At 42.6% G+C, this 16608-nt stretch overlaps 1 protein-coding gene across 1 annotated transcript; it reads left to right on the plus strand.

Annotated features, from left to right (window-relative positions):
• Window positions 1-1901: 1901 nt before the first annotated feature.
• LOC139174463 (cell adhesion molecule CEACAM19-like) lies at window positions 1902-9857 on the plus strand. The gene is made up of 7 exons (XM_070764854.1): window positions 1902-2150; window positions 3049-3414; window positions 4637-4847; window positions 5120-5157; window positions 5911-5993; window positions 7675-7716; window positions 8663-9857. Exons 1-7 carry the CDS (start codon window positions 2102-2104, stop codon window positions 8708-8710), a joined length of 837 nt encoding a protein of 278 aa, XP_070620955.1. The 5' UTR covers window positions 1902-2101; the 3' UTR covers window positions 8711-9857.
• Window positions 9858-16608: the final 6751 nt, after the last annotated feature.

The raw sequence follows: 16608 nt of genomic DNA on the forward strand, positions 1-16608 counted from the left end.
AATGTTCCCTTTATTTTTGTTGACAAGTGTATATTCCAAGGAGCCAGAATATAAACTTTCGTTCCTAACACCATGGGAAATTTGTCTTAGCTAGGTGACCCCTGAGAAATGGTCAATTGACCCCCAAAAGGGGCCCAACCTTCAGGTTGGGAACCACTGGAATTGTTTTGGCCTGTAATGCCCTATAGCAGTGTCCAGACGGTAGGAGTTGAAACAATTTATTGCCTTTTGTAAACTCCTTAAAACCCACCTCTGCCGTCAAGCGTGGGGGAACTGAAACATCTCCCCCTGCCTATGTAGTCTTTTGTGTATGATGACTGTATGTATGTTTTTATATATTGGGGTTTCTTGTTTTTTAGAATTTTTAAATGTATTATTGTTATTTTAGATTCCAACTATTAGATTTGTTATTATATATTGTTTTTATCATTGCTGTAAGCCGCCCCGAGTCTACGGAGAGGGGCGGCAAACAAATCTAATTAATAATAATAATAATAATAATAATAATAATAATAATAATAATAATAATAGAATAGAATAGAATTTTTATTGGCCAAGTGTGATTGGACACACAAGGAATTTGTCTTGGTGCATATGCTCTCAGCGTACATAAAATAAAATATACATTTGTCAAGAATCATGTGGTACGACACTTAATGATTGTCATAGGGGTCAAATAAGCAATGAAGAAGCAATATTAATAAAAATCTTAGGATACAAGCAACAAGTTACAGTCATACAGTCAACATGGGAGGAAATGGGTGAAAGGAATGATGAGAAAAACTAATAGAATAGAAGTGCAGATTTAGTAGAAAGTCTGACAGTGTTGAGGGAATTATTTGTTTAGTAGAGTGATGGCGTTCGGAAAAAAACTGTTCTAATAATAATAATAATAATAATTATTATTATTATTATTATTATTATTATTATTATTATTATTATTTCACAAAAGTTGGGACAGATGGTATATCCGGATTGCAAAAAACAAATTAAAATGAAAAGAAATTAGGAATCCTAAACCCAAATTTAGAGACAAAAAACTTAATTAATATCAACAAATATTAACAAATTATAGCACTATTATACCATTGAAAAAAAGGATACATGATTGATATAACAACAAGAAAATTACAAGATTGTATTTATGTATTAAATATGTAACAATTATTAAAAGGAAGATTTTCCTTTGTATTTTAGACGTAAGCTGCATGCAAATTACACTACCCTTTAGGTAGTGCAAATCTTAAATAATGATACCAAATATGTTACGTACAAAGCAGGATGCTTTATTCCTTTTTCCCTTATCTTCTTCCTTTTTCTTTTCCCTTTTTTCCTCTTTCTTATGTGTATATATTGTCATCATGTCGTTTCTTGTTGTATATTTTTAATGTATATATTTAATAAAATCTTTTTCAAAATAATAATAATAATAATAATAATAATAATAATAATAATAATAATAATAATAATTTATGTCCAGGATGTGGGGTGTGTTTCAACTCTCTTTCCTGTTCGTGGAGTCTACAATTGCTGGTTGCAATTGTTTTTTTTCTGCAGTCCTAACTATCCACTGAAGTGTCCACCTGTCCTGTTTGGTTGCTGTGCCAAACCAGACAGCTACACAGGTACAAATGACAGGCTTCAGTTATTCTTCTGTAAAAACTGTATCAGCAGATCCTTGCTGATCAAGCTGATCTTTCTGAGGTTGGGAAAGACCTTGGAATCCATGCCTAAAGTTGAAGATCCCCTGCAACCTGGACTTTGGCTTCTGTCACGGAAGGAACCCTCTACGGCTTCTGGACGGGGATAATTGAGCTTTTAATATGCCAGGACATTCCTTGGCAGCCAGTGAGTCAAGCTCGGGCGAGTTTGACGCCAGTTCTCACATTCTCTCCTTGAAGGTTTGCACTCAAGCGGCCGGCCGGGATTTGGAAGACACGCTAACCTGGATTGTTGCACCACGGAAAGAGCCGATGTAGTTTTGGGACGTATAATGGGACGAAGCTGGATTGCAAAGGCTTGACTGGCAAAACCACCGCCCTGCTTTTCGAGCTTCGATTCATCCGCTGTATTTTGGGGGAATTGCGTTCCAGCAAGCAGCATGACAATGGAGAACATGCGGGTTTTTTGCAGACACCTTTCCTTGAGAGGTAAGTGGTAGAACTGGGAAGAATAGAATAGAATAGAATAGAATAGAATAGAATAAAATAGAATGGAATGGAATGGAATGGAACAAGAACAGAACAGAATAAAATAAAATACATTAGAATATAGAATGGAACTGAACAGAATAGAATAATACAGAACAGAAGTATATTAGAATATAGAATGGAACTGAATAGAATAGAATAAAACAGAATAGAATAGAATAGAATATATTAGAATATAGAATGGAACTGAACAGAATATAATAAAATATATTAGAATATAGAATGGAACTGAACAGAATAGAATAATACAGAACAGGAATAAAATAAAATATATTAGAATATAGAATGGAACTGAACAGAATAGAATAATACAGAACAGGAATAGAATAAAATATATTAGAATATAGAATGGAACTGAACAGAATAGAATAATACAGAACAGTGCAGAATAAAATATATTAGAATATAGAATGGAACTGAACAGAATAGAATAATACACAACAGAACAGAATAAAATATATTAGAATATAGAATGGAACTGAACAGAATAGAATAATACAGAACAGAACAGAATAAAATATATTAGAATATAGAATGGAACTGAATAGAATAGAATATATTAGAATATAGAATGGAACTGAACAGAATAGAATAATACAGAACAGAACAGGAATAAAATAAAATATATTAGAATATAGAATGGAACTGAACAGAATAGAATAATATAGAATAGAATAGAATAAAATACATTCGAATATAGAATGGAACTGAACAGAATAGAATAATACAGAACAGAACAGGAATAGAATAAAATACATTATAATATAGAATGGAACTGGACATTCGACATACCCAATTCCAGCAACTGATACCATTTTTTCCTCTGTTCTCCTGACAGCCTGTTTCCTGGCCCTATGGGTCATTCTGGCCCAAGCCAGCAGGATCCGTATAGTGTCCATCCCAGAGACCCCGGCCGAAGGCCAGAATGTCACTTTCTCTGTGGAAAACGTGCAAGGCGACATCCAGGAAGTCAACTGGTACCGAGGGGCAGCGTCTCAGGGATCTTCAAGGATCTTCAGCTTTTTTCCCGGGAACTATCGTCCTCAGCGCAATGGGGTTCAATTTACGAACAGGGAAACTGGTTTCCACAATGGATCCATGTCGATCACTGGGCTCAAACCCAGTGACGTCGGCCAGTACAATGTTGGCATTCTACTGCGGCCCAGGGAACTTCTCAAGGCCTCCATTAATCTCAAGTTCGCTAGTAAGTACGGGTCCTTGACTTATTTAGCAGTTTGTTTAGTGGCCATTTGGAGTTACAAAGCCCCCCCCCCCCCCAAAAAAAATGACATGACAATTTTTCATACTGATGATTGACTGTCTAAAGTCGAGTTTAAGATGAGTGGTCTTAAAACATGCTGTCTAGGGAATTCTGGGAGCTGAAGTCCACCAATCTTAAAATACCCCAGCTGGGGGATTTGGGGAGTTGAAATCCACCTATATTAAACCATGTTGCTTGGGGGATTCTGGGAATTGAAGTCCATCTATCTGTCTGGGGGATTCTGGGAATTGAAGTCCACCCATCTTAAAGTACTCTAGCTGGAGAATTCTGGGAATTGAAGTCCATCCACCTTAAAATACTCTAGCTGGAGAATTCTGGGAATTGAAGTCCATCCATCTTAAAATACTCTAGCTGGAGAATTCTGGGAATTGAAGTCCACCCATCTTAAAATACTCTAGCTGGAGAATTCTGGGAATTGAAGTCCAACCATCTTAAAATACCCTAGCTGGAGAATTCTGGGAATTGAAGTCCATCCATCTTAAAATATCCTAGTTTGAAATTCTGGGAACTCAAGTCCACCCAGTGAAGGGCTACCAAAATTTTTACTACCACACTGTGGGCATGGCTTATACAGGACATCCTACATTTTCTTTCAACATCTTTCAGTGCAAATTGGGTGCTCTGGGGTGGATCTCCATTTTCGCTATCCCACTGCGTTCCCCCCCCGGTCCGGGCAGTAGCCCACCCCTTAGTTGGGGAATACTGAGTGTTAAAGTCCACTCATTTTAAAATTTCCTAGCTGGGGAATTCTGGGTGTTAAAGTTCACTCATCACTCATTCTCCTGGGAGGAAACAGTGCTGGAAAAGGTGGGAAGAAGCCTCCGTGGGGCCTCTCTAGGAATCTCCTGGGAGAAAACAGGGCTGGAAAAGGCAGGAAGAAGCCTCCGTGGGGCCTCTCTAGGAATCTCCTGGGAGGAAACAGGGCCTCCACCCTCTCTGTGGAAACAGGGCCTCCACCCTCCCTGTGGTTTTCCCAATCAAACGCCTTATTTGCTTTTACATTGATTCCTATGGGAAAAATGGCTTCTTCTTACCAACTTTTCTACTTAAGAACCTGGTCACAGAACGAATGAAGTTCGTAAGTAGAGGGACCACTGTATAGGAATGGTTGACCCTGACCCTTCCATCCTTATTCCCATTCTAGCTTCACCTCTAGCCACGTCAGCAACTTCAACAAATGCAACAACGGCGACCACGACAACAACAGGAATCCCACCCATTAAAGAGGTTCCGAAAGAGCCTTCGAAGATGGGCTGGATCGTGGCCGGAGTGCTGGTTGGCGTTTTGCTTTGCGGGGCTGTCGGAGCTATTATGGTTTACCGGTTTGTCTTACGGAAATCGGAACCCAGCACAGGGTAGGGGTTTCCCCCCTCCCCCCTCCCCACATCCCACTCCAGTTGTTTGTGAGATTCTAATCAGGTCTCTAAATGTTGAAATTCAAAATTACAGGCTGGTTGGCCAAAAACATTTCTGGCATTCAGGTCAGAGGGAGAGTTATGCCTTTCAGGTTCAGTTCCAGGCAGGAGGGGCGCCCCTCCCTCCCCAACAATGAGTAGTTGTGCAAGAGGTCAGACGTGTTGACCGGTCTTCATTCTCTTCCAGCTCACTCTCTCTCTCTTTTTTTTAGGGTAACAGGACCATCAAAGTCACCTCCATCTAAACATGGTAAGCGTATTACTGGTAGTTCTTGACTTATGACCAATCACTTAGCCACCATTCAAAGTTAGCATCCGTTCGGAGTTACGAGGGCCCCGGCAAAAATGGCATGGCCATTTTTCATACTGATGATTGACCGTTGACCTCTGGGAGCTAAAGTCGAGTTTAAGTTGAGTGGTCTTAAAGCACGCTGGCTGGGGAATTCTGGGAGCTGAAGTCCACCTATCTTAAAGCATGCTGTCTGTGGAATTCTGAGAATTGATGTCTATCTATCCGTCTGGGGAATTCTGGGAGTTGAGATCTATCTATCTGTCTGGGGAATTCTGGGAATTCAGGTCTATCTGGGGAATAATAATAATAAATAATAATAGTTATTAGATTTGTCATGAACTGTTTTATTTTGTTGTGAGCCGCCCCGAGTCTGCGGAGAGGGGCGGCATACAAATCTAAATAATAAATAAATAAATAAAATCTATCACTCTGGGGAATTCTGGGAGCTGAAGTCCAGCCATCTTAAAACACCGTTCAAAGTTATGATGGACGCCCCTAACTTGTTGCCTGTATCCTTAAGATTTTTATTAATATTGTTTCTTCATTGTTTATTTGACCCCCTTTGACAATCATTAAGTGTTGTACTACATGATTCTTGACAAATCTATATTTTCTTTTATGTACACTGAGAGCATCTGCACCAAAGACTAATTTATTGTGTGTCCAATCACACTTGGCCAATAAAGAATTCTATTCTATTCTGTTAACTAGATGACAAAGAACCCATTTATGAGGACATAGAGTCCCCAGTGGAAACACCCAAGGATCCACTCCCTAACTCCGACCCTCTTGCGGTGAGTTCCTACCTGTCTTCTCCTTGGTCTCTTCTGAGATTGAACAGCGAAGGAGGTTGATGGATCAGGAGATGGGCCAGTTCTTGAGTTGGCGACCTCCTTGGAGTAGAAGATGGAAGAGAAGGTTCCACAGACCAATGTCCCATTTCTTCCCCACTGGAAGCACAGATGCAAAGAGCAACTTCTGGTTTTGAGTTTCACTTTCACTTTTGGGGTCTCCAAACGTGACAACTTTAAGACTTGTGGGCTTCAACTCCCAGAATTCCCCAACCGGCATGAATTCTGGGAGTTCAAATCCACCAGTGTTAAAGTTGCCACGGTTGTGGAACAATGTTGCCTAGGCATTGGATTTATTCCTGTTTTCCCATTCTTTCTTTGTGGTAGGATTCCTTCCTTCCTTCCTTCCTTCCTTCCTTCCTTCCTTCCTTCCTTCCTTCTCTCCTTCCTTCTCTCCTTCCTTCATTCCTTCCTTCTCTCCTTCCTTCTCTCCTTCCTTCCTTCCTTCTCTCCTTCCTTCTCTCCTTCCTTCTCTCCTTCCTTCCCTCCTTCCTTCCTCCTTTCCTTTCCTTTCCTTTCCCTTGCTTCCTAACTGCCAAAACAAAAGCCTGCACTAAATGCCTCCATGTAATTTTTATTTTATTTATTTTATTTATTGGATTTGTATGCCGCCCCTCTCCGCAGACTCGGGGCGGCTTACAACAGTGGTAAAACAACATGAACAATCCAATTAATAAAAACAACTAAAAAACCCTTATTCTAAAAAAACCAAACATACACACAAACATACCATGCATAACTTGTAACAGCCTAGGGGGAAAGGATAACTTAACTCCCCCATGGCTGGCGACAAAGGTGGGTCTTAAGTAATTTGCGAAGTAATTTGCGAAAGACAAGGAGGGTGGGGGCCGTTCTAATCTCTGGGGGGAGTTGGTTTCAGAGGGCCGGGGCCACCACAGAGAAGGCTCTTTCCCTGGGGCCTGCCAAACGACATTGTTTGGTCGACGGGACCCAGAGAAGGCCAACTCTGTGGGACCTTATCGGCCGCTGGGATTCGTGCGGTAGAAGGCGGTTCCGGATGTATTCTGGCCCAATGCCATGTAGGGCTTTAAAGGTCATGACCAACACTTTGAATTGTGACCGGAAACCGATCGGCAGCCAGTGCAGGCCGCGGAGTGTTGCAGAAACGTGGGCGAATCTAGGAAGCCCCACGATGGCTCTCGCGGCCGCATTCTGCACGATCTGAAGTTTCCGAACACTTTTCAAAGGTAGCCCCCTGTAGAGAGCGTTGCAGTAATCGACCCTTGAGGTGATGAGGGCATGAGTGACTGTGAGCAATGACTCCCTGTCCAAATAGGGCCGCAACCCGTGCACCAGGCGAACCCGGGCAAATGCAAATGTCAATCAGGCACATCAAAGCTTCACCCATTTTAAAATATGCAAGGCAATTTACATAAAATCAGCCAAGCTTTGATCGCACCATGTGGCTACCATCTTGATTTTTATTTTTATTTTTTGTCCTGCTTGGTTTAACAGCTCTTTAACATTTCTCTTAAAGATGCAAACTCAAAAGGAAAGGGAAGAGTTTATTTGTTTTGGGTTTTTTTAAGAATCTGGTTTTCCAGCTTTAAGGAATTCCCCACCCACAACAACCCTGTGGTTATATATTTGTCTCTCTTTACAGCCTCTCCCAGGGACCTGCCCCAAGCTGGACTCAAACTACATGGTATGTTTCAACCAACGAAGGGCTGCACATTTTTTTTACTACCACACTGAAGTGACCGGAAACTAATGGGCAGTCAATGCAGGCCATTTGCATTTTGCAATTGACTGATAGCGATTTTGACAATGCCAAATTATTATTATTATTATTATTATTATTATTATTATTATTATTATTATTTATTGGATTTGTATGCCGCCTCTCTCCGTAGACTCGGGGCGGCTAACAACAGTGGTAAAAACAACATGCGACAATCCAATACTAAGACAGCTATAAACCCTTATTTTAAAACCAATCATACATACAAACATACCATACATACATTGTAGAAGCCTAGGGGGAAAGAATATCTCAGTTCCCCCATGCCTGGTGGCAGAGGAGGGTTTTAAGCAGCTTATGAAAGGCAAGGAGGGTGGGGGCTATTCTAATATCTGGGGGGAGTTGGTTCCAGAGGGCTGGGGCCGCCACAGAGAAGGCTCTTCCCCTGGGTCCCGCCAAACGACATTGTTTAGTTGACGGGACCCGGAGAAGGCCCACTCTGTGGGACCTAACTGGTCGCTGGGATTCGTGCGGCAGAAGGCGGTCCCGGAGATAACCTGGCCCGGTGCCATGAAGGGCTTTATAGGTCATAACCAACACTTTGACTGCGGAGTGTTGGTGTGACATGGGCATATTTAGGGAAGCCCATGATTGCTCTCGCAGCTGCATTCTGCACGATCTGAAGTTTCCGAACACTTTTCAAAGGTAGCCCCATGTAGAGAGCATTACAGTAGTTGAGCCTCGAGGTGATGAGGGCATGAGTGACTGTGAGCAGTGACTCCCGGTCCAAGTAGGGTCGCAACTGGTGCACCAGGCAAACCTGGGCAAACGCCCCCCTCGCCACAGCTGAAAGATGTGTAACTATATTTATTGATGTGTTTTTCTTTCTCTCTCTCTCTGTCTCTTTTAGGATTTACTCTACAGAGACAAGTCCGTTTACTCGGAAATCAAGAGATGATACTATTACTGAGAAATTCCTGAGTCATCTCGGATAATGACTCATCCAAAAATGTTGGGATGAAAAGTACTGTAATGCAAATATTTCTGTCTTTATGGGATCAAAGACTTTCTCAGCCACACTGTGAGCACAACAAATAACTTTAACCTATTGTCAAATCCAGATTTTAGTGGACCCAAGGCTGTCTCTTGGTGGAATGGAGTCGAACAGAATTGGGCAGTCAGTTGGCCATCCTCTTTCGCCCAAATTTTGGCCTACGATTTAGAAGAGCTTGGGGATGGTAGAAGAAATGGACACCTGGGGCAGTCACTCAAGATAGACTTGATCAGAGAGGTTGGACTACAAGACCTCCAAAGTCATTTCCAACTCAATCATTCTGTGATTGTGCAATTCTTCTAGACATTCTGAGGACCCCAAATAATTCAAAAGGCATAAACTCCAGATGTGTCTCTCAAGATCTCGCACAGATGTCCGACTGACCTCAACGTTTGAGACCAAGTGGTCAGCCTAGAAGATGGGCTGTTCTGAGACAGCCAAAAAGTAGTGAGGACCTCATAGGACCTCTGAGGATTTCACCAACGTTGGTTTTCTGTCTCCAAGAGGAAGCGAATTTAAACCCATCGTATGTCTGTAGCCATCTTCCATCTGATGTTCGCCTTGTTTTTCTACAAACTCAATTCCATTGAGGACCACATCTGGGCTGTGGTTGACCTTGGAGAGGGCGTGCATGCGCAGCCGACTGGGTGGGCGGGCCATCTTGACGCCACTCACTGGACGTGGCTGATTGGATGGGTGAGATCAGCTGGGTAGGCGTGGCCATTTTGACACCATTCCCCAAACTTCTGGCCTGATGTTTCACATTGGGTAGACCGGACCGAAGCAACAAATGAGCCTTGGTGGCGCAGTGGTTGGAGTGCAGTACTGCAAGCTGCTTCTGCTGACTGCTGGCTGTAGTTCACCAGTTCAAATCTCACCAGGCTCAAGGTTGACTCAGCTTTCCATCCAGTGAAGGGCTGCAAATTTTTTACTACCATACTGTGGGCGTGGCTTATTTTGTGGGTGTGGCTTGCCGGCCATGTGACCAGGTAGGAGTGGCTTGGTGATCATGTGACCGGGGATGGATTAAAGGTCATGTGACTAGCTTAAAGGTGGCTAACTTGATGTCACTCATGTCAAGGGTTTGGGTTAGGGTGCCTGGCCTCTCTTCGCCTCAAAGAGATACAATTTCCCTTACTATTACTATTACTGAACATCTAAAATATACTATTCAATTCTATGTGTATATGGCATATGTGTACATACATATTACACACAGACACACAAAAATATACATTATGTACTAGGCAAATAAACTGTATGTACACACAAGCACGCACAGTTCTAAAATTGTACACATTCAACCTCATTTACTGCGATAGGAAAAACAGACCCAGAGCCCAGAAGGGATTTTTTTTTTAAAAAATCAGATTTTTTTCTACTTGTTCTCCGTACCTGACCAAAATTTTCCTACCGGTTCTACGTACCTGACCATACCCATAGGAGCCTATCACTGCTCCATCCTTCCAAGGTGGGTCAAATGAGGATTATTTATCTATCTATCTATCTATCTATCTATCTATCTATCTATCTATCTATCATCTATCTATCTATCTATCTATCTATCTATCTATCATCTATCTATCTATCTATCTATCTATCTATCTATCTATCTATCATCTATCTATCTATCTATCTATCTATCTATCTATCTATCATCTATCTATCTATCTATCTATCTATCTATCTATCATCTATCTATCTATCTATCTATCTATCTATCTATCATCTATCTATCTATCTATCTATCTATCATCTATCTATCTATCTATCTATCTATCTATCTATCTATCTATCTATCTATTCCAATACTAAAAACAGCTAAAAACCCTTGTTATAAAACCAATCATACATACAAACATACCACGCATAAATTGTAGAAGCTCAGTTCCCCCATGCCTGACGGCAGAGGTGGGTTTTAAGGAGCTTACAAAAGGCAAAGAGGGTGGAGGATATTCTAATCTCTGGGGGGAGTTGGTTCCAGAGGGCCGGGGCCGCCACAGAGAAGGCTCTTCCCCTGGGTCCCGCCAAACAACATTGTTTAGTTGCGGGACCCAGAGAAGGCCCACTCTGCGGGACCTAACTGCTCGCTGGGATTTGTGCGGCAGAAGGCGGTCCCTGAGATAGTCTGGCCCGGTGCCATGAAGGGCTTTATAGGTCATAACCAACACTTTGAATTGTGACCGGAAACTGATCGGCAACCAATGCAGACTGCGGAGTGTTGGTGTGACATGGGCATATTTCGGGAAGCCCATGATTGCTCTCGCAGCTGCATTCTGCACGATCTGGAGTTTCCGAACACTTTTCAAAGGTAGCCCCTACCTTTGCGAACATAGGCAGGCCTCTTACATTTTCCACTGCAGGTCAGATATAACCACGTGGTGGACCGGACCCTGCCCACGGGTCTTGAATTTGACACCCCTGCCCTGCACCTCCTTGTAAACCCTTCGAAACTGGTTTATTTTCATTCTATAATTTTGGGGGTGGGGTGGAGGTTGAAAGAAAGGTCAGTTCTTTTTTTAAAGGATGGGGCACTTATCTTGACCGCTGCCTGTAGTGTCCTTCTAAAGAAGATGAAAGGATAAAAGACATTCTGTTCAGGCTAGGGAATTTCCAAGCCCAGATCAAAGGGTAAGACTCCATTAAAAAGGGTCACACAAGTCATGTTTGAGATTTGGATAAAAAAAATATGAGGTTCGCACCTTTCAGTTGAGAGAGGGCTTCGCAGAGGAAAGAAAAGTTTGTACAAGTTCAAGGAATATTACTAATTTAACCACTGCACTGTGAGTCGTGGGTGGAATGATTGATGTGGGGAAAAAGAAAAAAGGAGAGAGAGAAACATAGAAACATAGAAGACTGACGGCAGAAAAAGACCTCATGGTCCATCTAGTCTGCCCTTATACTATTTCCTGTATTTTATCTTAGGATGGATCTATGTTTATCCCAGGCATGTTTAAATTCAGTGACTGTGGATTTACCAACCACGTCTGCTGGAAGTTTGTTCCAAGGATCTACTACTCTTTCAGTGAAATAATATTTTCTCACGTTGCTTTTGATCTTTCCCCCAACTAACTTCAGATTGTGCCCCCTCTGTTGTTGTTATCACTATTATTATTATTATAATCAAGGAGAGAAGTAACCTGGAACGAAGGAGGAATTTCCTGAGAGTTAAAACATGAATGAATGGAATAGTTCGTCTCCAGGAATTGTGGGTGCTCCAACAGCTGTTTAAGAAGAGATTGGCCAAACATTTGTCCAAAATGGTATCAGGGTTCCTGCCTGGGGTTAGACTTGAAGACCTCCGAAGTCTCTTCTGCCTCGGTTATTCTGGTGTCCATTCTCCCCCTTAAGTTCAAAACTGCCCTATTCTGACTTCTTAATCTTGATCGCAAATGAACCTTTCCCTACATTCGTTTTGCTTCTCCAGAGCGTTTACTTCTGCATTTTTTTTTTTAGTGGGTTGGCTAATAACCAGTGCTTGCAATTTGAAAACTTCCCGAAAGCAGCTCATCCCATCGCAGGGCTTGTCCCCAAAACTGGAACTCATCCAGTACGAGACGCATGATTAAATTGCAGGCTGGGCCTTGCCAGGTCTCAGGCGCTTGGAATGCATGAGTGCCTTTAAGAACAGGTTGGCAAGACATTATGTAGGTGCAGCCAGGGATATCCACCACCACCCCCAGCCTGGAAAAAGGGCTGAAACTATTTTCTCTGCATGAAGAAATGAGGTAGTTTGTTCTTAAGCCTTGTGATCTGTGCGGGTCTGTTTGACCTCAAATGAAATTGGAGATCCTGTACGATGTTTTTTTCCCTGCAGATCTGAAACTTGTGATTAAAGGATCAGCGGAGGCACCAGCACATAAGTCGAGCGCCGATTCTCCCAACAGAGCTTGAAGCTGATTGGCAGGAAGGTTAGAGGGACACTCCCACTGTAAACGCCTGATTGGTCGGATTGTAAAAATATGTTCCAAGGCGCCAGAATAGAAGCTTTAGTTCCTAACAGGCAACCTCTGTGAAATGGTCATTCGACCCCCAAAAGGGCTCCCGACCCCCAACTTGAGAACCACTGCACTCCCCTCTTCTCTATGGCAGCCCTTCAAATATTGCACTGCTATTGTGATATCCTTCGATGAGCACTGTGAAGTCCACCAGAACCTGAAGTTATTTCTTTACAGAAGGGGTTCTTCTGAACTTAATTGAAAGGGAGGTACAGTGGTGCCCCTACTTACGAACTTAATTCGTTCCGTGACCAGGTTCTTAAGTAGAAAAGTTTGTAAGAAGAAGCAATTTTTCCCATAGGAATCAATGTAAAAGCAAATAATACATGCGATTGGGGAAACCACAGGGAGGGTGGAGGCCCTGTTTCTTCCCAGGAGATTCCTAGAGAGGCCCCACGGAGGCTTCTCCCTGCCTTTTCTGGCCCTGTTTCCTCCCAGGAGATTCCTAGAGAGGCCCCACGGAGGCTTCTCCCTGCCTTTTCTGGCCCTGTTTCCTCCCAGGAGATTCCTAGAGAGGCCCCACGGAGGCTTCTCCCTGCCTTTTCCGGCCCTGTTTCCTCCCAGGAGATTCCTAGAGAGGCCTCACAGAGACTTCTCCCCGCCTTTTCCGGCCCTGTTTCCTCCCAGGAGATTCCTAGAGAGGCCCCACGGAGGCTTCTCCCTGCCTTTTCCGGCCCTGTTTCCTCCCAGGAGATTCCTAGAGAGGCCCCACGGAGGCTTCTCCCTGTCTTTTCCGCTTACAGTTTCGGAAGCTCGGGTTTGTAAGTGAAAAATGGTTCTTGAGAGGAGGTAAAATTATCTTGAACACCTGGTTCTTATCTAGAAACTTTCGTAAGTAGAGGTGTTCTTAGACAGAGGTACCACTGTATACGTATTTTGAAAAATTAGATTTAGGTTTCCCAGGAGAGCAAAGCAAAACCTGGGAGCATTTCATTTATTACTTATTTTATTTATTTATTTATTAAATTTGCATGCCGCCCCTCTCCGTAGAGAGGTTCTCCAACTTGTTGGCTTGAAGATGGGTTGGACTTCAACTCCACAGAATTCCTCTGGTTGCCTAAGGCATTTGGGGAGATGGGCCACATATCTTAAAGGTGACAAGTCTGAGCAACACTGATTTAATGCTCTGATTTAATGCGCTGAATTGCTACTTGTCAAATAGGCAAGGCTGCCAGAAATAAAATGTCACACAGAAACAGCAAGTTTTGATTGATGGGCAACCTTAAAAAAATCTAGAGAAATAAAATATCCGGTAGAAAAACTAAAAGGTTCCTGGGAGAATGTCAGTAATAAAAGCCAGAAAATGAACTCGGAATTTTTAGGAAGATCAGATCTGGGAGCTTGAATTTCCATGTATAAAATATAATAATAATAATAATAATAATAATAATAATAATAATAATAATTTATTGGATTTGTATGCCACCCCTCTCCGTAGACTCAGGGCGGCTAACAACAATAATAAACACAACATGTACAATCCAATAATAAAAAACAACTAAAAACCCCTATTATAAAACCAAACATACACACAAACATACCATGCATAGCTTGTAGTGGCCTAGGGGGAAGAGCTATCTCAACTCCCCCATGCCTGGCGGTATAAATGAGTCTTGAGTAGTTTACGAAAGACAGGGAGGGTAGGGGCAGTTCTAATCTCCGGGGGGAGTTGGTTCTAGAGGGCCGGGGCCGCCACAGAGAAGGCTCTTCCCCTGGGGCCCGCCAAACGACATTGTTTGGTCGACGGGACCCGGAGAAGGCCAACTCTGTGGGACCTTATAGGTTGCTAGGATTCGTGCGGTAGCAGGCGGTTTTGGAGGTACCATGGAACCAACATGAGATCTTCCTTAAATGTTCACAAGAAGTTTAAATTAAAGATTGACGAAGATTGTACAGGCAGCAGTAATGCTATTATATAAGAGGGAACGGCTGGGTCTTGTCATTATAAATAAATGAGCACATCTTGTAGCAAAAGCATTGGGTCAGTGTTATTTACAGAGTCTGGAAGGAGTTGGGCGGCATATAAATCTACTAAATAAATAAATCTACTAAATAAATATAAGAGACAATTTGGTCCAGTGGTGAAAGAATCAGGTTAGAAACCAGGAAACTGTGAATTCTAGCTCTGCCTTAGGCATGAAAGATGGCTGCGTGACTTTGGATCAATCACCAGGAGATGCTGAATTCTAGTCCCACCTTAGGCACGAATGCTGGCTGGGTGACTTTGTGTGAATCACCAGGAGTCGGTGAATTCTAGATCTGCCTTAGGCATGAAAGGTGGCTGGGTGACTTTGGGCCAATCACCAGGAGATGGTGAGTTGTAGTCCTGCCTTAGGCATGAAAGGTGGCTGGGGGACTTTGGATCAATCACCAGGAGTCGGTGAATTCTAGTCCCACCTTAGGTACAGAAGCAGGCTGGGTGACTTTATCTGAATCACCAGGAGTTAGTTAGTTAGTTAGTTAGTTAGTTAGTTAGTTAGTTAGTTAGTTAGTTAGTTAGTTAGTTAGTTAGTTTATTCTTTGTCCAATATACAATACTGTACATATGGAAGAGAATAGACATTGAGTAATATATATAAAGATAGTAAGTAAAAAAGAAGAGAAATATATGAGAGGGAGAGAATATATATGATACACCCCTTACTGGCCTCTTAGGAACTTGGAGAGGTCAATCGTGGATAGTCTAAGGGAGAAATGTTGGGGGTTGGAGGTTGACACTATTGAGTCCGGTAATGAGTTCCACGCTTCGACAACTCGATTGTTAAAGTCATGTTTTTTACAGTCAAGTTTAGAGCGATTAATATTAAGTTTGAATCTGTTGCGTGCTCTTGTGTTGTTGCGGTTGAAGCTAAAGTAGTCGTTGACCGGAAGGACGTTGCAGCATATGATCTTGTGGGCAATACTTAAATCGTGTTTTAGGCGCCGCAGTTCTAAGCTTTCAAGACCCAGGATTGTTAGTCTATTTTCGTAGGGCATTTTGTTTCTAGTGGAGGAGTGAAGGGCACTTCTGGTGAAATATCTTTGGACGTTTTCGAGGGTGTTGATGTCCGAGATGTGGTATGGGTTCCAGACAGATGAGCTGTATTCGAGAATGGGTCTGGCAAAAGTTTTGTAGGCTCTAGTCAGTAGTGTGAGATTGCCGGAGCAGAAGCTACGTAGTTGGTGAATTCTACATCTGCCTTAGGCAAGAAAGGTGGCTGGGGGACTTTGGACCAATCACCAGGAGTCGGTGAATTCTAGTCCCACCTTAGGTACGGAAGCAGGCTGGGTGACTTTATCTGAATCACCAGGAGTTGGTGAATTCTATATCTGCCTTAGGCATGAAAGGTGGCTGGGGGACTTTGGCCCCCCCGAAAGGGCACAAAAGCCTCCCTAGCTATTTGCACAAGCTCGTTTTTCTTGCAGCCTCAAAACTCGACTACCACCCCTTCATTCTGCTGTGGATTGTGGTATTTGCAATATTTAAAGGTTGCAAAATGTTCTTGTAACCACAAGACATGGCTTGCATTTTTAACCACCTGAATTGGCAAACTGGTGGTTTTTGTGAGCCAATGCTTGGACTGTGCTAAGGCTGGTATTAAGAAATTATTGAGAAGGACTCTAAAAACAAACTTCAACTCATTGGTGACTGGAAAGGAGATATCTATCTATCCATCTATCCAATCTATCCAATCTATCCAATATCTATCCAATCTATCCAATCTATCCAATCTATCCAATCTATCCACCCACCCACCCACCCACCCACCCACCCACCCACCCATCTATCTATCTATCTATCTATCTATCTATCTATCTATCTAT

Source organism: Erythrolamprus reginae, chromosome 11, assembly GCF_031021105.1.
Source record: "Erythrolamprus reginae isolate rEryReg1 chromosome 11, rEryReg1.hap1, whole genome shotgun sequence".
Classification (NCBI taxonomy): Eukaryota; Metazoa; Chordata; class Lepidosauria; order Squamata; family Dipsadidae; genus Erythrolamprus; species Erythrolamprus reginae.

Excerpts from the sequence above, each read along its gene's own strand:
- LOC139174463 (XM_070764854.1), top strand. The coding sequence starts at position 2,102 with ATGACAATGGAGAACATGCGGGTTTTTTGCAGACACCTTTCCTTGAGA. Across the intron at positions 4,848-5,119 it reads AAATCGGAACCCAGCACAGG|GGTAACAGGACCATCAAAGT; the intron begins GTAGGGGTTTCC and ends TCTTTTTTTTAG. Across the intron at positions 5,994-7,674 it reads CTAACTCCGACCCTCTTGCG|CCTCTCCCAGGGACCTGCCC; the intron begins GTGAGTTCCTAC and ends CTCTCTTTACAG.